Below are 21,676 nucleotides of genomic sequence, written 5' to 3'. Positions count from 1 at the left end.
AGCGTCAACTTTTTGTATATGCATAAATTCATCGGAGCACATCGATCTCCATACTGGGCGTGTTTTCCGCGTAAAAGTATTATAAAACACAAGAGCGAAAGTCAAGGCCGATACCGCGAACGTTCCATATTTTTCCTTGTTTTTTTTTTTATTTTTTCAACGGCGCTAATATCGAGTAGCCGGATACGTTTTACCGCGCATAATGACGCGTCGCCGCGCGGGGACATATGGCGTTTCGATTCGCACACGCACGCGTTGCGTCGCGGCGTGTTTCCGTGGCGGTGCTGCGTCCTATTGTAATAATATACCGGGTGTCCGTAAAATCCGCGAACCGCAGACACCGCACGATCCGACACACGTGACGCGCAGCTCGCATTCGGCTAGCCGGAGTGCGCCGGCCAAACCGCCGAACGCTCGTTCTGTCCGGCTAATTTACTTTTTGTATTTTCCGTTTAAATTGACCGACCGTGCCCGATAGGTGCACCCTCCCTCCCTGCCGCATCCCAGCCGAAAACCTCGTTCTCCATTCGCGGCCAGCGAAGCTTCACTAACCGTGAATGCCAATCTCTTCGTCCACCGCGAGGCGATATCTTTTTTTTTTCGTTTTCGACCCCCGTTCCATCCTGCCCTTCCGTTCTCTCTCTCTCTCTCTCTCTCTCTCTCTCTCTCTCTCTCTCTCTCTCTCTCTCTCTCTCTCTCTCTATTTCTCTCTGCTCTCGTTCGGTTGGTTTCGTTCGTTCTCTTGCCGCCACCCCTCTTCGGGCTTTTCCGCGTGTCCCCGTTCCTCCTCAATCGCACCGGACCACCGAGTTTCCGGTCAAATTTTCCCGATGGACGTAACCGTTCCCGTTTGGAAAGAGTAGGCGCGACTCCCTTTACCCTTTGATGGAATCGACAGGAACCCTGTTCCCCTCCGTGCACGCACGCTATTCTCTTTTCGGTCGAAAAACGGAAATCTCGTAACACGGCGACCGCGGCATCCGAAGAAAATAGGCCCGCTTTTCCGCAAACTGACAGATGTTGCGCGTTGTTTACCACGATAAAGGGAAACGTTTATGGTCCCCGATTCCGAATAGCGTAACGCGACGGTATTGTTGAACGAGATTCTAGCTAGCGGTAATGACGTTACGCGGATGCCTTCGATCGGAAGGGTAATACGATTCGATTCTACCGTTACCACGGCCGTTCGAGTTTTCGAATCGCTCGACCGGAAGATTTCAAATGAACCGAACGCTCTTGCGCCAGCGACCAAGGGAATTACGAACATGTCTTGGCTCGTAGTAGCTCGGTTCGATTTCCGTATGTCGTGCGTCCCGAACGTCTTCCTCGTGTCCAGAAGTTTCGACGAGATACCAAGATTTATTCGCATCAAAGCGATATGGAGATGAGTAAACTATTTCCTCCTCGAGGGAGAGGCTACGGAACTGCTCGCCTGGTTTGTTTGAACGATAAATCCACTTTTTCTATTAAATGCATTCTATGGAAGCTCCGCGATGCGTTAGCTCCTCGAAATTGAATCGGTGAATTGTTGGTTCGGTTATCAGGAAAGCGTTGGAAAGAAAACGGTGCAAAGTAAAGAAAGGGGGACCCGGAAGTTGAAAGCGCGCTTTCCGATTTCGTTAAGTGCATTTCCTGAGTTTAGAAGGGAGAAACAAATGCCAATTTTTGTGTCGTTCTTAATTCAATAGAACGACGAGAGCAAGAACTACTGCAGAAAATTCGACCGCTTACAATAACGCCTCGCAGTTTTCAAATTTTAATCTATCGACTGGTTTGTTTTCGCTAAAAAAAAAAAAGCTGTCCACGCAAATAGAAACTGCAGTAGATACAATACAATACGATACACGCGGCAATAGTATGCGAGTGATGAAACTACGCACAATAAAAATATAAATCGAGTTAAAAGTTGAAAGGGTCGTGAAATTTAATAGATAGGGCCGCATTCGACCCGCGACTCGTTTATCCGACATGCCTGACGTAATAGCTTTCCCGTACCCATGCAATAGTCGACGCAATATCTCGATGACGCTAGTTTAACTAGCCACAAAATTATTCTAATACCATCAACGATTCCATTAACGAAATGGTTAAGCCGAATGGACGTAATTTTCAATGGACTGAGTGGATTAGCAACAAACATTAAACAACCGTGTCGTGATTATATTTAATTGGGTACAGCAATCTACCAAATTAATTGCGATACATAATACCTAATAGTAACTAACTGAATAGCTCATTTCAACGACCTTTACGTTTAAAAACTAACGTCAAACGGGTACATTTGTTCCGCTGAAATTCGTGCGAATTTCGCTTATTCGATGTAGTTAATTTGAATAGAGCGTCGCGACAGTAGTATGCGAGTTATTTGATAATCGACACAAACCCAAGCGCCGCGCGTGTCTTTCGAAAATGTTACGTTGCAATGACGGAAAGAGAAGTTACGCGATCATTCGAGGAACCAGAAGCGACTAATTATCGATCCGACGTTTTGTTAATGCTCCGTTAACCGCAATCGCAGGTTTTGTAAATGAGGTCAGCTGGAGAAACGATTGCAAAATTTGCTGCGCTAACGTATACATTTGCGGCGAGCAGCGGAGCCGTCAGTTGTAAAATGCTAAACAAACCGAGGGTGTCCGTTCAAATAACGTGCCCGACCAGCGTCACTAAATAACCGCTCGAACAAGCAGTCCGGCCTTGTTTTCCCCCAAAAACCGTTCGACTTTTCCCGGCTGGCTTTACGCCGACGTCTATTTTCCGGATTTCTGAATTAGCACCGCTTCGTTCCGACTGAAACGTTATTTCTCTCACCCAACGAATGAATCCATTCCGAATACTAATTTTGCGTCTGCTTTTGTCGTCAAAAAGTTTGTTCAACTTGTATTCCTTTAAATTTCGACAAATAAACAACAACAGCATACGGTACGCTGTCGAACTTCACAAAGTTCAACGAAACCACTCGCGGATCATAGTTTAAAGAGAAAGAAATAAAGTTATTAAAACAACTAGCACGAAAACTGCGGTCCGAACTATTCGAATTACCGTTAATAAATTAAGTAAGTGTGCAGCTAGTCAATAAACTCATTGTCGGTCTCGCTCGCGCAATTTGCGTACGCGCGTACCTGACCCGGCCTCCGCGCATTGCCGAATAAAAGCTTTTTCATTTTATTTTTCAAGTTTCATTTTATCAATGTATATTCATATGACGTGATTTTTAACATTTTTTCACCATTTTTCAGGCGTAGTACAAAATTTGTCCATTTTAATGAAAATATAAAATTTCACGTTTTCGACTACATGCATTCACCTGCCACTCGAAAAACATAACGCGTTAGGCATCCGGGAATGTAAAACCTTTTACACCAAGGGACGAAGATAGATGAAGCTGCTTTCATAATGAACAGCTCGTCCCCCTCGAAAACGCGCAAGGACTTAGGGAGCTGATCTGATACAGCCGGAACCGAAAATAAGGGAAAGCGCGATACGTGATTCCATTTTACTTAGACAGGCCTAGGTTTTTTCATCAACGGAAACTTTCCTTCCATTGCAAACTGTACCGGGGAGTGTCTCGGACGAAACTGGAACTTAACGTATCGCAAAGTTGTTGAGGAAATCCGGAGAGAGAAGCGTAGTCGGAGCAACTCCGACGCGTCCTTCTCTTTCAGCGGCATCTGGGATGCAGCTACGACGAGGGCTAACACGAAGAGGGCCACGAGGTACTTTGAAAGGGTCCGTAGAGAGAAAAAAAAGCAAAGGTTAACGTACACTCGTGTCCCAGCCTGGGATCCGAGAACGTGACCGGACTTTTGACACGCGCGTCCTCCCAAAGAGTTTACCAACGGGCATCCTTCTTCTAAGCTTGCTTTGACACCGTGCTCGGCGACCCTCGTCGCCTCTCAGAGGCGCACCGCCAGCAAACTCGCGGCTCGCGGTTCTTCGGTCTAACCTAGACCTGCCCTAGCAAATTTGCGTCCACTTTCGCGTCGCGTTACTTTCTGCTCCCGCTTCTGTTTTGCAAACCCTATCCTCTCGATAAGTGCAATATGCACGAAGCTACGACGAATCTCAATAAGAGTTCCAGTAACGAGACGGTTTCATCGAAATTTCAACTTCTTTGTTCGATGTACTTCCTTAAATAACACGAAGTTTTTCATCATTGGTAAAATTATCCAGTTATTTCGTTACGATTCGTACTCCTTCCTTTTGATTATTAACCATAACGTCGATATCATTCCGTCTTAAAGTAGAACCCGTTTCCTAAGAGTGTCAGACCGTGTCACCGACCACATTGCTTTTACTGCTTCTCTGCCACTTTTACGGGTTTCAACATATTACTTTCCTTCGCGTTCTTACGACCTCAAATTCGCGATTATTCGTACGAACTTCCTGCCAGAAGGAAAACGGTCGTTCATTTATTGCGACCGTCGTATAATCTCTACTATTATTATTATTTCCACAATTTCGCGAGGTCGCACTTCCCATTCGTCCGTTTACGCATACGCTATGGCTACGGATAGGTGTTGACTTTTGTCTCTCGAGACAATCCGTCTCTAGAACTTGTCTGGATGATTACCGAGGGAGGAACAGTGGGCAAAGAAGAATCTAGTTTAACATTAGATCTCATGAATATCGAAATCGGTGCGCGCTGCTGTTCGGGTAACATTAATGAAAAACATTGACCTGTTTCGACCGTTCGATTCGCGTGCACGTAGGAATTTTCAATTACGACGATGCTTAAACGACGGAAAATTGATCGAGTTTTTAGCGTATCAATCGTATATCAAATTTCGCTGTTTCGCGACGAATCCAGAATTCCATCGCTCACGCTTCCATCGGTTTTCAACCCCCCCTGATCGATCGTGGATAAATCAAGATTTATTTAGGATCGTGGTCGAAAGGTCAATCGGTACGAACGTTTCCTTCTGGGTCGAGGAAATTTTAGAATACGTCTGACCTTACCCGCGGAACCTTTCCACTGGCCTATACCATGGAGGATGTATCCCGCGGGAGTAAGGTCACGACTGCATCCGAATCCTAATCTGGCTTCCCTGGCAGAAGCCATCTCGAGGCGATATCTCGTCGCAACGGTGGACTCCTTCCTCGATCCCTTCTCGCGGTTTATTTATGTAGCTTGTGCAATATTTAGATTTATTTCAACATGATTTCAACATTATGCCATCGCCTCGTTTTTGCTCGAAAAATTCAATAAGATCTTGACTTTCGTGTCTTCGGTCACTCTGTAGCTACTCATAGTAAAACCTTTCGTAGAATACGTCTCGGAAGTCTAAGGTAACCCTCTACGGTCACCTTATTTTTATTATACGAGAATCGCAGTTTTATCCGCCATATCTTTTGCCTTCCTCGTGGTTGCGGATTCATCGTGGTCGCGTCGACACGGGAGACGATAAGAGTGGTGTGAATTCTTTCGGCCTGTGAAACGTAAAACCGTAGCTCCGAACAAATGGCGGTTACGTCAAGTTACACAGAAGATCGCGGTGCAACGAGGAACGATTTGTCTTCCACCTCAGATTGCAGGTTTTTGCGGCGGTTGTTAGTAGCGGCCTGTACATCCAGCGATAAGTATCGCCGCCATTCGTCTCGTCTTGGCCGCGAATTTTTAACGACGAGGTTGCACCTCTTTCTCTCACTTCACCATTCGCATTGTCTATTTTCGGAGAAGAGAAGACGCAACGAGCGTTTGCTTATTGGCCACGGAGGCCACCGTTCTCCTAAACGATTTAATTATCTACCGCTTGAAAGCAGAACCTCCGGTATTCACATCTTTCTACGCGAAAATATTCTTTCGCTTCTATTTCGGAGCACGTAAGCGATATATCGTAGCGAGATCTCTTATACCAACGCGAATATTTCTCCACTCCTACAAGCTAGAAAGAACGACCTGCGAATTATTTCAACCTATTTATACTTGCTCTCACGGCGAGTTACTTCTCAAGTAATTCAGCGAAGTAACAATTACTTTCATCAACCGATCGGTACTTCCTCTGATTGCATAATGTCTCTTCGTCTAAATTTAGATCTATATTCAATCACGGTCAGGTGTTGATTCAAGTAAGTGACGACATTGAAATTTATTAAAATTAGAATAGTACATGTACATTCGATTACGATAAATATAACCGGGACCCAATAAATTTTAATCAGTTTCGAAATAGAACTTCTTAGGTTGACGCAAGAACGATATCGAACTTGCGATCGGGAATGCAACGTTATTACAAAAAAAGTGGATGTGCGAGTACCTTTCTTATCCACCGTAAATTACCCTCCGTCCGAGGAGCTTTTCATCACCGTGCGTCGAGAGCTATATGGAATCGTAAAGGTTTTCGTTCTTGGTTTCCCGCGAATCGTCCCCGGGCCGTTTGACATATCCGTTTTCCCGCAATAAAACCGGAGGTAAGGAGATCGCAGCGACGACGTATCGTCGTCGTAACCAGAAAAAAGTTGCCCTCGTGAAAAACTTCTTTCCTCGGGCTCCGTTATGGGAGCTCGACAAGTGACAGCGGAAGAGGGATTTCCATGGGCACGCGTATCGTGCGAACCATCGTCGTTTTAATACAACTTTCGATTGGCACCCTCGACCGGACCTTGGACGAATCCGATACCCCCGGAGCCAAAGACGGGGGTAGTAAATCAGTCGAGTGCAGCTCGGGGGTTGGTTGGCCAGGACAACACGTACCTGCCATCTATATTCGTGCTCTCGGTTCCCAACCCCTGTCCCCCATTCCTCGTCGTTTCGCCGTGCCTCGTCTCGCCGTGCCTCGTGTCGTTTCGACGCCACAACCACCACCGTGTAACCGGCACGAAGACTCCCTATAACCTTCTGGAAAAGCACGATACACCTTGTCGAGGCCTCCGAGATTTATATCCAGCCGAAATCGAGTTTGATGCTGATCGTACCTAAAGCGCTGGATATAGGAACACGGGAGTACCGCCGGTGATATTTTTTACGCCCGCCGGAGAACGCGTCTCTTTCATCCCTATCCTTCTTCTTCTTTGTGCTCAACGACGAGCACGCGTACAACGAAAAAGATGCACGGACTACGTGTTTCTCTAGATTTTGTTTGTCCGCATACTTATGTAAAATTACGTGCAATTTCAACGATCCAGCGTGTGGATCGCAATCAGAGGGAAAGCAATGTCTGCTGGTTTCGTGAATTCGGAGTGAAACGAAAGACAAAGAAGAAGCAGAAAATAGCGAACGCGAGAAAAAAGAGAGCGAGGCAGAAAGAGTTTGTTGCTTGAGCTAGCGGTCCCGATTTCCCGCCGGCACTGGGTAGATAAGTTAGGTTGTTTATACGTGATTTAATTAAACGCTAGGAAAATCGCATCTTTCGAGATCTGCCAGTTCGTCTGTGCCGGGACTCGAAATTATTCGATTTTCGAGACGCCTCGTTCCCCATCTAGGAACACGAGACCAATATTACAATAGATTCTGCTCCCACCGCTTAAACTTCATTAGTATAATGATTCGTGTACCTTTGCTCCGAACGATAACATTTAATTGACGTTAATAACATTAATAATTGAGGGTGATTCGAGTCGATAGAGCACGTCACCTGACATGCATGACATTGCTGTAGAATACGTGCCGACGTTCAACGCTGTTTACCGTCTGATCGAAAGTTTCTCCTTTTCGCGACGAATTCAGGACAGCACTAATTGAAAGCACTAAACCCCGTTAATTAATTAATTATTTGTTCGTAATTATTTTCAATCCTACTAACTCCACAGGGGCTTCGTTGCGCGCAATCCACCAACTACAAGAAGTTCATTCCAGAACTGTTGAGTCCAGCGTGGGACGAAATATTTATTTCCGATGTTGATGATCGGTAAGGGCTGTATAATATCCATCAGCCAAAAACATCGTGAATCGTTAATTGTGTAACTAATCGCGTCGTATCGATCCATCGAATGTAAAGACGTGGAAATGGGGGTATCGTGGCAAAATTAACAAGCAGGATAAAGGAAAGGAAAACGATACAGAAGAATGGAGGAAGACGGCTAGCCGGCACGGGGAGACAAAGACGAGGGGAACCGTCCTCGGAGGAGACTTTCGACGGCTGCTGGAATCAGAAATCGATTGTTCGCCAATAACAATTCGGTGCACTCAGCCATGGAGGAGTAGCCACGGATGGCCGAACACTACTTTCGTGTCGGCGCAATATCTGTGAGTGCATTTTTCCGGATATCGAGGCGGACCACACGCTGCCGGATAAGACCGTGTATACATGCACCCTCGGCAATAACAAACACCGATTTTTCGGATATGCGAGCAACGCAGTCGGCCCGTCCCGCGTTCGTGAAACTAACATTGCGCGCGGGCCTCGTGGCCATTATGTACCTACTACAATACGCACAGCGTTATGTGTATCATACGACTCGCGGAAATGCCGCGCTTTACAATCAACCACAGCCTTCCTTTTTTTCCCCGACGAGGTACTCGCTGCTTCGATGCTATTTCGGTGGCTGAACGAATATGACCACGCTTTTGTTTTCACTTTTAAGTGCTAATCAAGGGTTAGGGGGTTTTCCTTTACAGGAGCTAGTGTCATCGGAACACGCGTATGGCAGAAACGGCTTGTTTCTTTTTTTACACGAGTAAAAAATTGTATTTCCCACACTGTTCTCTCAGTGGACGGAGGTTAGATCTCGAAAAAATTTACGTTATAATACCCAAGAATCGATGGTACTCGCAAAAACGAATGTTAGCTACGATGTCCTACGCGACGTCCAATCCCTCGTTGAAGTAACTCAAAAATCCTGTTGACGAGAAATGGCATTCGGTGGCGGCTAGATCGTATTTCTCGTGCGTGCCACGCGACGAAAAATAACAAGGCATTCGCGAGCTGCGAAACGACGCGTAACCACATCCTGTAGTTACTCACGGACACACGTCGGTGATACACAAGATTCCTTGCATCGTAAAAGACTCGTACCTTCCGATTTGGCTCGATCCGACTCTCGGAAATGGCAGGTTTTACAATCACGCGAAGCGCTCCTAAACAGACACCGGAGTAGTAACTACCCACAGAAAAGGGCGGAATCACCACGGTTAACAGCCCTTGTGACGCGTAAGGTATTCGTAGAATCGTGTCCAAAAAAAGGACGAAAAACGACCTGGTCGAAAATGTCCATTCCGTTGGTTGCGAATAACGGTTTTTCTCAGGAACAAGCAGTTCACGTTGTAGGTACGTCGATTCGGGTATTATATTTCAGCGCAGGAGGTTTTGTCAATCATATTCCGATACGAGATTCGAATTTCAAGCCAAAGCAGAGAGTCCCTTTCTTTTTTTATCGTTATTCGGTAGGGTTGGAACCGCATTCCACGAAGAGAAATACCAACGGTTCGTTCGCGAAGCACACGAGATTACTCCATTCCCCTCTCTTTATATTAATCCAGGGGTCCTGGCGCGTTATTACACGGCTTTACGTTCGCGTCGCGTTCATTAGGCACGCACGTAAAAGCTGCGAAGCGCTTCGAGCGGAAAGTAACCGTGTCCGCGGCGTTGCGCGCACTCTGCTCCTGCTGGCAATACGCGAGAGCATTTTTACGTTTGCGAGGAAATAATTCGTAACGCGTCGTTCGTGATCGCGATAACCCAGGGACGGAAAAACGAAAGAACGGCACAATAGCAAGATGAAAGTTAAGGATGCTTGGCATTGCTTGGCGGTCAAGAGTCTTCATCGAGAGAAATCGAACTCTGTCATATAGTGATCGATTAGGAAAATAATTTTTGAAAGCAGATGAGACGGCAAATTTAAGCTGGCAGTCGAGCTGCAAGTACTCCAGGATCGGTCCCGAAAAGAGTAACGGGTTGGAAGAAAGGGCAACAGAAGCGAGCAAGGGCGAACGAGAGAAACAAGGGAGCGAGACGGAACTGCTCGAGCGTCGAGAGCGAGAATAACTAAGGGTGATGGTGGGAGCTGGCTGGCATGCTGCAGAACGTTGGACCGAGAGACGCGTAAACTTAATTGACAAGCACAGGTGGCGCTTAAACCTGACTACCCTTCGCTGGTACTTAACTACTCGCTGTCGAGCCCTCTCCCCTTCTACTCGAGATCGGAGTAGCGTTTCTGTTAGCGGGATACGCGGCCGAATTGCAGCCGCACTACACCGTCGACTTAACTTCCACTTAAGGGGGAATGTACACCTGGAAGGGTGGGCCAAGAAACCGATTTTTCTTTCTTTCTATGCTAACAGTCAATCTGCTGCAAAAAATACGAATAAAATTACGAACATCGATTAATTTTCAGGGCTTCTGGGTGTATATGCCCCTTAAAGGAACACGGAAACGAACGAGCCCACGCAAGCGAAAATGCGATCGTGGAAAAGAGTACGAAGTGACCCCTGCGAAATTGGAATCGCGAATCGAGGGAAATGAGGAATCGAACCGATGTCGGTATTCATTCGGTCAAGGTTTTACAGCTATATTTGGTTTCGCATCGCGGTCATCCTGAGTTTTGTTGGCTCGAGTTTGAGATCGTGAGGTCATCGATACAACTTCATGAGTGGAACTAATCACGACGCGATTGGATTTCCTTTCAACCACGTTTCGAATTGCCGATTGATGTACGCCACACGATCGAGCAAACTCGCAGCGGTACGATATCGGATAAGGTTTCGCGCAAAATTCTCTACGCGGTTACCAGCCACGCCACGCAGAACTTTGCATGTGCATCTTTAACCGCTTCGGTTCACGGCGCGTGAAAGACGGCCGGCGGCTTGCAATGCAGGCTCGTTGCCGAGGCGTGTAAAAAATTAACGACCTGTCTTCCGGGGTCAAGCACGACGTCGATCGACACGCCTCTTTCTCTCTACGGCTGACCGAAGCGGATACAACCGAAGAATCATTACGTGCAAATAGCTACTCGTCGCACCAGCTTTTTCTTTCGGTAAGTTGCGGTTTAGACACGTTTAAAATCACGGGTTGAAGGAACCGCGATAACTTTAAATGTCGTTGGTAACGATTCGTGAAGGCGTTGTTTCACCGATTGATATGTTTAATCATCAGCGTGTGTACTGCTTCGAAGCGTAACGCGGCGAACTCTTGTGTCATCGGCACTCCAGAACGTTTTACGAATATCGGAAATGCGAGGCCCTCAGACAACGCGGAATGTATAGCAGAAACGGTTCGATGAAAGCCAATGTCGAGGTGTCGACGATCATTTCGATTGTCAGGCTCGACGCAAATCGAATTCCTGGTTCGCGCTAAATGAAATTAACGATTCGCTCGTACCTGCCTAACCACGATATAGAGCGGCAGATGTTCCCTGTCGTTCTTCCTTTCCCCTTTGCTACGCGCCTGATGTCGCTTCCCGATGTGCTTAGGTATGCACGGTATAATGATATATTTTGAGAAGCTTGCCAGTGCATACACGCAAATTGCTGAAAGTACCGTCTGTCTTTGGTAATGAATCTTCAAGCTCGCGAGGATGAAGATTAAAGATACTGAAATAACAGAAGCACAGATGCATTTGTATCCTGATAAGCTACATGTAAATTTCTACTTACTTCGATGATGAAGGTATGAAAATGACGGTACGAAATTTACTACCTACCCTGACTTTGCTGCTCCTGGATCGCGCGTTACAAATATTTTTGTTTCAGAACTTTGGGTGAAAACTAATTTTCATTGTCGTTATCGATCCAATAGAAAAGCGAACGCGCCCTTGGCGAAACAATGTAATGAGATTATCGATACCTCGGAAAATTGGACGAAAATATTCTGGTTCCTCCCGATTAAATTAACATAAAAATAGACCGTTTACCCGCAATTGCGCATCAAATTGATACAAAACACATAGTTTGCTATAAAAATGCAGATATCGATGGCGAGCCAAGTGTCGCGGTACACGGCGCGTTTGAGAGCGCGTACGCGAAATTCGACGTGCGTGTAAACGTAAAGAAAAGGAAGCCGTAAGTTCTAATAGGCTGCTATGTTAACGACAAATCCGTGTGCGCAACCATGCCGAGCGATGAATTCAGTTTACGATGCCCATTTTCCAGGCTTCGCTTCGCCTGGATACTTTATTATTGTCGCAGCATCGAGAAAGAGAGGAGAGACGTGCATGCGCCAGCTCCACTCGGCCGAGTTTTTCGCGATGGAGCCAGAAGGAAAAAGAATCGACCAGAGGTCTCGGAGCGAGAAACTCCGTGGAGACGCGACGGTGCTTCTGGTCTGACGTCTGATCGAATAAAATATGGACGGTGGGTAGAAAAACGCGAGATCCTCATGGAATCGTAATCTAAGCCATTAGAACGTTTAATTTCGCACCAGAGATTCGGAACGGATAAAGATCACTCCGCGATTCCCCGAGAAAGTTTGTCAAAGGTTTCGCGCAAATAGGTGGAAACGACCGAGAGCATTCGAGAATTGGATTATTTCTTCGCCGTTATTTCTTCTCTATGTTAGGCGTACGCTTTCGTCTATCGAGTCAGCGGAGAAAAAAAATGTTTCTTAGGCAAAATCGTTTTTAATTTCACTCTGGTGGTAGGGAGTCGTTAGCGAAGCGGTAAAAAGAAAATGTTGCGCTCGTTAAAAAATACTTCCTTCGAGTGTACCGGGTGCGCTTAGGAACGCGCGACGGGCCGGGGGTCGTGAACCCCGCGCATAGTCGGTACATACGTTACAACCATTAATAAATCACTTTGAAGCGTTTGTCGCGCTTAACGTTGGCCTCCGGCTCAATGAATGCGAAGGGGCCCCGTATTGGCCTTTGATATTTATGCAACCTTTTAATTAAACAGATAGGCAATATCAAGCCCTACTTTCCGTTAATATCAGAATATTACTGTCTGTGTTTGTGACGAAACGATGACGTGGTATGCAAGTCCATTGTATCACAATGTCGTAATACATATAATATAATACATATTTTCTGCATTGCGTATGTCACCATGTCAATTTAAAAAAAAACACACACACACACAAAAGCCGTTTCGCCCTGCATGGAAACAAAAATTCATTTGACAGATTTAGAACTGTGATAGGGAATGGACGATCTTCAGCCAACAGTCTTCTACAGCAGCACGGCACATCAAGTACGAGAACTCGTTATGCGCAAAATATGGTGTTCCGAGAAAACTTAATAATCTAATCGCGAGAGGTAACAGACACCTGCCGCTACCATTTTTCTTTTCCAAACTAATACTAGCTCTAACGTTCTAGTACTTGGTAAATGGAACGCCCAACGACACGTTACGCAATTTTGCAAGTCCGTCAGACTTGACAATCAATTCTTATTTCAGTATTTCTCTTTTAAACATTCGATGTTTCATTCCTGACAGATGATATTTATTCCCCGCATCTCGCTTTTTGCCTCGCAGAATGAATCAAATGTGCAAATAAACGTTTCGAAACGATATCTGTGATGGTTCTTTGAAAGATTAACACATCCAGCCGCATGATACGAAAATCCTCGCTGTATTCGGGAAATCGAATCACTATTTTTGTGGCCGTGGTCCACGGCTCTGGTTGGTATATTTCGAGGAACATACTACCCTCCGTTAGCAACGTACGTACCTAAGAAAGCATGTAGCGAGCAATCTCCGGGAAAGAGATAGACCAGAGTGGAATCAAGATGATCCTTGGGAGAGGGAAAGTTATTAAGAAGATTATGGACGGGTCGTTGCTCCAACTTCAAAGGACCAATTCCCATTTTCAATTTGCTTCGAGGTGAAGATGGTGGGGGTCAAAGCCAACTCATTCGACCGGCTAGATCCTTGGCGTCCGAGTATGGGTTTCGCGTATTCTCGGCAGCCGAAGAATTCCATTCCGAGACTGCTCTTCCGTCCTTGAAGAAGTTGCAACTTTACTTGAAAAACCTACTTTCTTCAGGCTGGTCTCATGGATGGAAAGGTAAAATAAACTCGCCCGGTTCGGTCGAACGAGCCAGCCTTGGGGGAGCATTTTCCACGATGGTCCATTAACCGAAGACATCGATATTCCAGTTGGACGGCGACGCAATGTATTCGCGGAATGCGTTAATTTCGCGCATTCTTGCATAAACAGGGAGGATCGTGGTACTCTTTTATTCCAGCGTCTCTGACATTGTCGTATAAAGTATGGCAGTTTCATGGGCGCGACGTCCTCGCGGCAATATTATTCGACGCGTTAGAAGGATAAAAATTTAAAACCGTTTTGTCACTGATCCCCGATGAAGAGAATACCGTATCCGAAGTACCGTTTCGTCTGATCGACATCCATTACATGGCCAATTGTAATTCAGCGAAAGGTTCAATAACGTCACGACGTCCGATCTGCGCGGAGTGTCGATTTCCTTCGGGAACTGTGAGAAGAGGGGTACGGGGTGAGACTGGCAATCATCAATCTCGTCGAGTTGTACTCGAGTGGCACTAATTCAGTACCCTTGTCCCCCGGTCTCCGTGTCAACCCCGAACTTCGTGTACCTCCGCCACTTAAGCAGTGTTGTACGGAAGACAGGACGGGTCTTTCGTTCGACCTGGATCCAAATAAATAGGTTCTCATACATCAACGCCTCCGAAATCGCAGTAGCTCGATCCAACTTGAGTACACCTTACACTGTCTCTATGCGAATCGAACGCGTTCAACTTTCCCGTTCGAGCGTGCCCAACTTTTCATTCTCTGGGAAATAATGTTCTCCGCAGTCTACGAAATACACATTTCACGGGTACGCAATTGTTTCTTCTTTTGCATCGTTTGTGTTTGAGAAAGCTTGGCGCCGATGTAATTAACGTAGCAATTATGGAGATCCAACTTCCTCGCAGATAAACTCAGTTAACGGAATCTTTGTAGAACGTTGGAATTGTATTTATTTCGTAGTTGAAAATACACTTTTACAGTAACGGGGCTGCAAGCGTGTTGGTAGGGTAGTGAATCATTCAAACGATTGTTGACACTCTTGCTTTAGCTCGAAAGCATCGATAAATTTGATCTCCTCCCCGAGGTAACGGAGAAGTAACAAAACTCGTTGAACTTCTCGGTACAAGAGTAAGAGAATCGATCGAGTGGGTCGTTTTTCGAATAGACTGCGTCGAGAGAATTGCCTAATGTTGATGTTTGGTAATAGCAGCTAAGGGTCTAGCAATCGTGTACCATGGGTGATTGCAGAAGTAACGCAACGATAACCAAAAATACAAAAATATACGGCGACGATAGATTTCCTCGGGTCTACGAAAACTCCGACTTATTATTCTTGCATTACTGGCTGTTCGATATATCTACTGCGAGAACATCGCGGCCGGGTGCCGATAATTTTAACGAAGGTGAAGAAGCATAAGAAGTTTAAGAAGAAGTCCTATTCATTCGGGGACCGCGGCGAAAACTGACAAAACAGTTGATACGCCAGATATAGCGGACCATGGAATACGAATGGACGTCGGCGGATATACGAGCTGGCCGAATGGTACCGAAAGGTGAGTTCGAGGAAAAGTCTCGAGCCTAGGGTCGTGAAAAAAAGAGATATGAGAGGATCGTGGAAGGGAGAGAAAAAAAAATACCCGCGGATACGAAAGAGAGGAATCATGGGTGAGGGGCGGGCAGAGGGAAAAATAAAGGACACGGTCGTGGAAAAATGTCATCGAGCGATCCTGATTTACAGCGTAGGGAAATCGGTGCGGTGAACTTCGTGTCCGCGGCGGAAACTCAGAAATTTTTGCTCGTGGGAATCGGAACTTTCATTGACGTTCGCGGTAGATCTCCTCGCAAAAAAAAAAAAAAGGGAAAGAACGACGAAGCGAAAGCAAACAGATGAAAACTACGGACAGTTCGCGAACGGTTTTTGAAAACGACAAATCTATTCGACGATGTACGACTGAAATTGTTTCTGACCGCCGTGCTGGAATCCCTCCTTTACTCGTAAACGACGGGTGCGCCTTTTATCGATGACCGTGTCAATGTTGGCGAGTTAGAAGCGAATATATACATACTTATTAACGACCGATATTAGCAAACCAAACTTACACCCTTTACCGTCGCAATGTATGTATCTGGCAAACAACGTTTGTCTTTGATTATTACGATCGTATTTGAGTAGCTATGTAAATAATATCAACCATCCCACCACGAATAGCAGCGACCCGTTGCGGGTATGTAGACCTGGACAATTTTTGTTTTATTCTTTCTTTTTTTTTTTTTTTTTACCGCAGTAACAATCGTTATTCATCCCAATTACACATTTTTGAACGAAACGTATCCATTCCGATATGCCTGAACTGTGCGCTGTGAAAATATCTTTATTCGAACGTAAAATGTTTCATATACGTTAATAGAAAATATTTTTCGAATTTTATCCTATATCTATGTATATCTATGTGTTACGCTAAATGAAAACAAACTGTCCACCTATTAAATAACCGTGGTTTGCCGAAACTACGTTCCATCGGCTACGAATAATAACTGGCGTACAAAAATACACATGTCCAATGATATCGCTGTACTACGTATTTGCCATTCAAAGTTTGCCCGAAAATGACTCGACGACGGGGGAGGAAATGCGACGCTCGGGTCCGGGTAATTTTGCCTTTGGAGTTCTCGAAGCTGGTCTATAACAACCCCCATCCTGTGCGGTGAATAACTATGCAAATTTCAGTATGGGTTAAGCAGAGACTTCTGATAGCACCCTATACTGTAGACGAGTTACGAGGAAACGTGCTCATAAAGCCACGCACGGCCAAGATTGACCCCTCTTTCACTCCCCCCCCCCTCCCATCCCTCTTCCCACGTACCTCTCTCCTCCTCTCTCATTCTCTCTCCCTCTTTCTCTCTGGATAACGACATTCGTCGCGAACTCGTAACGGAATCTTTCTTTCGCAAAAGTATGATACGTACTTTCTACGGTTGGATCGAACACCTCGTATAACGTATATTTTTCTCTCGACAGAACAGTGTAAACTCGAATCATATACGACACAATGGTTTATCCTCTGCCCTTTGGTCGAATGTGGTCATAGCGAATGAAAAATCAGTCATCCGTGGATCCTACGGGAAGTTCGCGGTCCAGGTAGGAATTTTATCATTATTTAAGATAGAGAGAGAGAGGGGGGAGTACACTCCAGGAATGGGGCAACTTGCGAAAGAGGGCACGGCGCGCACTGCTGTTGAGACGCAAATACCGAGAAAACGGACATTCGAGGGCGAATGAATGTCAATTCAGGATGGCCGAGTGTAGTGTCCGCGCCTCCCATACCCAACAATAAGGAGTCAAATAAGAACACGAAAACGTAGGGTACGGGATTGGTCTTGTAGGTAAAGCGGTCGACTGTGGATTCGAGGATCGTGGGTTCGAATCCCCGTGCCTTATTTTTCGGTTAAACTCCTACATATCTTAGGATAAGTTCTGAAAAGAGACGATACTAAGAACAAGCGAACTTCGTCAACAAACAATTACCCTTGTCGTTTCGATCATTTGCGACATTGGAAATTCAAAACTATAAGTTTCGAATCGAAGCAAGAATTTGTGAAATATTAATATTACAGAAAAATCATATTCTCGGTCATTGTTTGAACAAATATTGTGTCGAGTGCCTATATCGATCGGATAGCGACAACTGGTTCGTTCTAATTTTGATTGCATCGAATCAAAAACGGCTCTCACAAGAATTACGAGTGTTTAGGATCAGACAGAATAAGACAGAGCGGCTACTTGGGTTTTGGGTTGCCAACGAACCGCGGATCGAAATAAATTCGTGAAATTCACGCGGACTTTTGAATTATAAAATATACGTGGCATGGGAGAGTTAAAATCTGAGAGCTGAGTGGCGCGAGTCAAATAGCGGGAAAATTCATTGAAGGTATAGAATTTATACCGTGCATTTTTATCATATCATTATATGCACTTAGATTAGAAAGTGCAAGAGAATTCGACGTGCTCGTTTGCGAGCCCGAAAAGGAGTTATTAATTAATCATTGTCAGTTGACAAATATAAAACGGTGCATAACTTACCGTGTGGGGCGACCAGTGGTGCGGCCAAGTCTTGGTCTCGTGAGTACTTCCAACGGTCGGTTGACTTGCTAAAAACACAACTCGTCTATCGGTACTTCCGGTTCCGGTACCACTGGTAGTCAGAAGAGCGGCTCTAGCCCTCGATCCACCGATACTTAACGTCGGCGACGTGTCCATGTTGCTCTGAAAGTGAAACGTAAGCGTTAACGTAAAGTAAACGTTAGCGTAAGCTTTATTAAAAAAAAAAAAAGAACATTGATTACGTTTCTTCCGTGAAAGTATACATATGCGGAAACGTGAAATTCATTATGCTGAATTTCAATTACGCGAGATATTTGACCGTGAGGCTGGGACGGATGGAATTCAAACAAATTCAACTATTTTAATGAAGCCTGTTACCGGAATGATGAATGCTACCGTAGGAATCCCAAGCCAAGTATGCGTCTTTCAACCGTAGTCTTGGTTACTCTTATTAATTCTAGCTCCATGTACGCGGAATTTCGAGCGGTGATACTAAGGTTTTAACGCAATTATTCGCAAAAGTCGGAAAGAATTTCTGACGTTCGATTAACATCGCGATATTTAAATACAATGCCCCGGCGTAATTTCAGTGCCACATTTTCATAATTTCCCGCGCGAGAAACTTCTATACCGAAGTCAAGTGGATTGTTGACATGTCTGAAATATATTCGTTTTATCGTCAAAATTGTTACCGCAAATTTACGAAAATATCGTTAACGATAACGTTGTAACGCGATTGCGGTCTGTGTGTCTCTGTGGCGTCTCTGTGTCCGTGGGGAAAAACGAAAGAAGAACGTAGAAATTTCCCGCAATCGAAGCTTTCACGCGAGATCTAGAAACGAGCAGAGAGCGTGGCGTGATCGACATTGCGGCGTATGAACGGTGATTCGAGAACACGACCGCCGTCATAAAGAAATCCGACGAGCGTAATCGAGCTCGTTAGCTTCGAGGATGAAAGCTCATCGGGCTGCAGAGGCGCGAGCGAGAGAACAAGCACGCGATAAAGAAAGAAGACGCGACGGTGAGGTAGTACGTTTTTCAGTGGAAAATACGGGTCGTCGACGGGCATTAAGGAGAATGATGCGCGACCAGACACGCGACGCGAGAAAGAAAGTAAAAAGGGGCGGCCGAGCGAAGAAGAAGAGGTGGTGAAACGAAACCACGCTGAGATGAAATGGTGAAAATAAAATCGAGCACGAGCGTCTCTGTGCTGACTAGGTGCTACCGCGAAACTGACACGTACCCCTTAATTAAATCTCTCTGAATCCTCTTCGGCGGTAGTTGAATCGCGGCAACAACGTCACGCACGATCGGTAATTTACGCGGGACACCGATGGATGCTCGGATGGATGACGATAACCTATCTTGGCCGTGAAGATGGCGTTTGGTATTCGTATACGTCCACCGTCAACCCCTATCCTCGTTTCACCACACTTCAGCCGCGTATAATTCTTGAAGTCGCGTGCACCTAATCATTATAACCAAACTGTCGGGGGAGGGGGTGAGAAAGTGGCGTTAGGTATTCCTTAAAACGTTCCAGCACGACGTTGGCCCCTCCTTCGCGCAATTACGAGTCATTACACGGGGGATTCCATCGTGTAACACGTCGTATACATAGGACGTCTGTTGCAGTTGCCCCACACCGGTCGTCCGGCTATCGTAGACCATCGACGGATTATTGCCGGAGTCGCGTTAACCGTATCCGCAGACAATTTCTCACGCGACAATTACAACGATGTGAAGATAATTACATTTACCACGAAGTTTCCCGCGATGTTATCCGACTCAGGATACCTGCCATAATCGATTTAGACCCCTATCCCGAATCTTGACGATCGGTCGCGCGTTACTCTGGCTCGTCGCATCGGAGCCCGTATTATTTTTCGGAACTGCCGAAACTCTTGATTCGATGTTCACGCCGCGGGAAGTCCAAGATCACCGATGAAATCGCGAGTACCTACCATTGTTCCTCCTCTAACGGGAAAATTACTGCGACGGCTCGGTTTAATCTGTCAGAAAATTTATTCTACTAACCGCTCCACTGCGAATCCGCACTGGCTGCCGATTCTAATTATACCGACGCGTTACCCATCAATCCCCTCAGAGAATTTATTTCCCGCTTTTTCTCCGCCTCTTCGTTCGGAATTATTTTTTCCCTCTCGCGAGAGAGCGATCGTGCGAAATTTTATTCTCGTCGTTGTCGGATGCTCGTTGTAGAGCTGTGCGCATCTCGATTAATTACTCGTCTTCAGCGGTGATTCATCATCGACAACCGAATCGCGAGTTCTCTTTACGAAAGCTTCTGCAATCTGAACCCGGGACGGTTCTCTTAACCCGTTCCACGGTCATGATTCACGGAACGAATTATTCTGCACGTCTTGTCGGAAGTTTTCAGTCTGTTCTGGTTGTATGACACGGTTTAGAGATCGAAAGGATCGTTTCCAAGCGACGAACTGCGTCACGGCCGGAGGTGGCCAAGCGTCGCGTTCGAAACCGCGCACGACACTGAACCGCCAGTACGTCTGGCGCCCGAGGTGAGCCTCTCGTGGATTCGCGGGCTCACGTGTGAAATTCTTGCGCATGCACCGACGCCTTCTCCCTTCCAATTTCCCCTCTTTCCTTTCCTGTCCTTTCTTTTCTTAGCTTCGGTGGTCCTCTCTCGAGCTTCTTCTTTCGTTTCCCGCTAAACAGCTCCTGTCTCTCGGCCTTCCCACTTCTTATCGCGTTCTATCGCTGATCTTTTCCACTCGACTGTTTATCCTTTCGCCCCTAACTTTCCTTTACCCCTGTCTGGATAAGCTCCTTTAGATGGCATCGTGCGAGCGACAAGTATCTAGCGTTGGCCCAGTTGCCACGAACCTTAAGAAAGTATCTCGCCGAGTAAATTTGATTCGATCGACAAAAAGGACAGTAGCACCGTTAACGTCGCAGACAAACTTGTACCTTTTCTATTACAAAATGAAAATTGTTTTCGGAAGTCTAGGAATTTTGTTATCTATCAAAGTATCTACCCTGTCGACAATGCTTTCTTGCCCTAAGCCTCGTAAGGCATCAAATATCTGCTGCCTACACTTTAATCAAGCACGTGTTGTTCAGCTCGTAGAGCACGATCGCGTAATACTACCTGTTAATCTTCCGCTTGGCATCAGAGCGTTTAATCGGCTCGTCATGAATGAGAAATAAACAACGCACGTATAGAGGGAGAATAACCAAAATACTAATTACCGAATGCTTTGTTCAGGTAGCACGAGTTCACATTTTATACATATTATGCTTTCCCTCTTCTTCGTTCGCAATATTCTTGAGAACTGACTCGTCCAGCATACGCGTACTTTGGTGAATCCAACGTAGCCCTTAAATAATAACCGTTAATACCGCGCTGATAAACAATACTGTCACCTAAACGAGGAAATTGTGGGCACAATATCGCCACACTTTTTTCGCTGTCGGTGCGACTTTTTTCTCCTGCAGCTTCCACTTCCCTCTATAAACTTTCTATTTTCACCGTCCGAGCGCTCTACGTTGCAAACCATACCTGCTCTTTTCTCTCGCATTATTATCTACGTTTTACTTGCCATTCTCGCGCCTTCGCCACCATGCGACAAGTGTCATATTTGCGGAGGATCGTATTACCGGGTCACTTAATAAATTGCACGAGCGTCCTGATGCCGTTACTTCCATCTCGAATCCTGTCATTTCTCGTGTTGGGTTATAA

The 21,676-nt window shown here is 45.8% G+C and overlaps 1 protein-coding gene across 3 annotated transcripts in view; it reads right to left on the bottom strand.

Annotated features, from left to right (window-relative positions):
- Positions 1-20,462, bottom strand: part of LOC128887495 (zeta-sarcoglycan) — a 137,713-nt gene extending 117,251 nt beyond the window's left edge. Inside the window, exons 1-2 of one of the 3 annotated variants that reach the window (XM_054143470.1) lie at positions 19,205-20,462; positions 17,941-18,123 (exon numbers count right to left, since the gene is read on the bottom strand). In XM_054143470.1, coding sequence (XP_053999445.1) covers positions 17,941-18,117 — 177 coding nt within the window. In that variant the 5' untranslated portion in view covers positions 18,118-18,123; positions 19,205-20,462. Of the gene's footprint in view, positions 1-17,940; positions 18,124-19,204 lie in introns of those variants that run through there. The other 2 variants (XM_054143471.1, XM_054143472.1) reach the window with 2 other exon arrangements.
- Between the last annotated feature and the right edge of the window lie 1,214 nt (positions 20,463-21,676).

Source organism: Hylaeus anthracinus, unplaced genomic scaffold, assembly GCF_026225885.1.
Source record: "Hylaeus anthracinus isolate JK02 unplaced genomic scaffold, UHH_iyHylAnth1.0_haploid 11989, whole genome shotgun sequence".
Taxonomy (NCBI): domain Eukaryota; kingdom Metazoa; phylum Arthropoda; class Insecta; order Hymenoptera; family Colletidae; genus Hylaeus; species Hylaeus anthracinus.
This window is presented reverse-complemented; position numbering and strand designations above follow the sequence as displayed.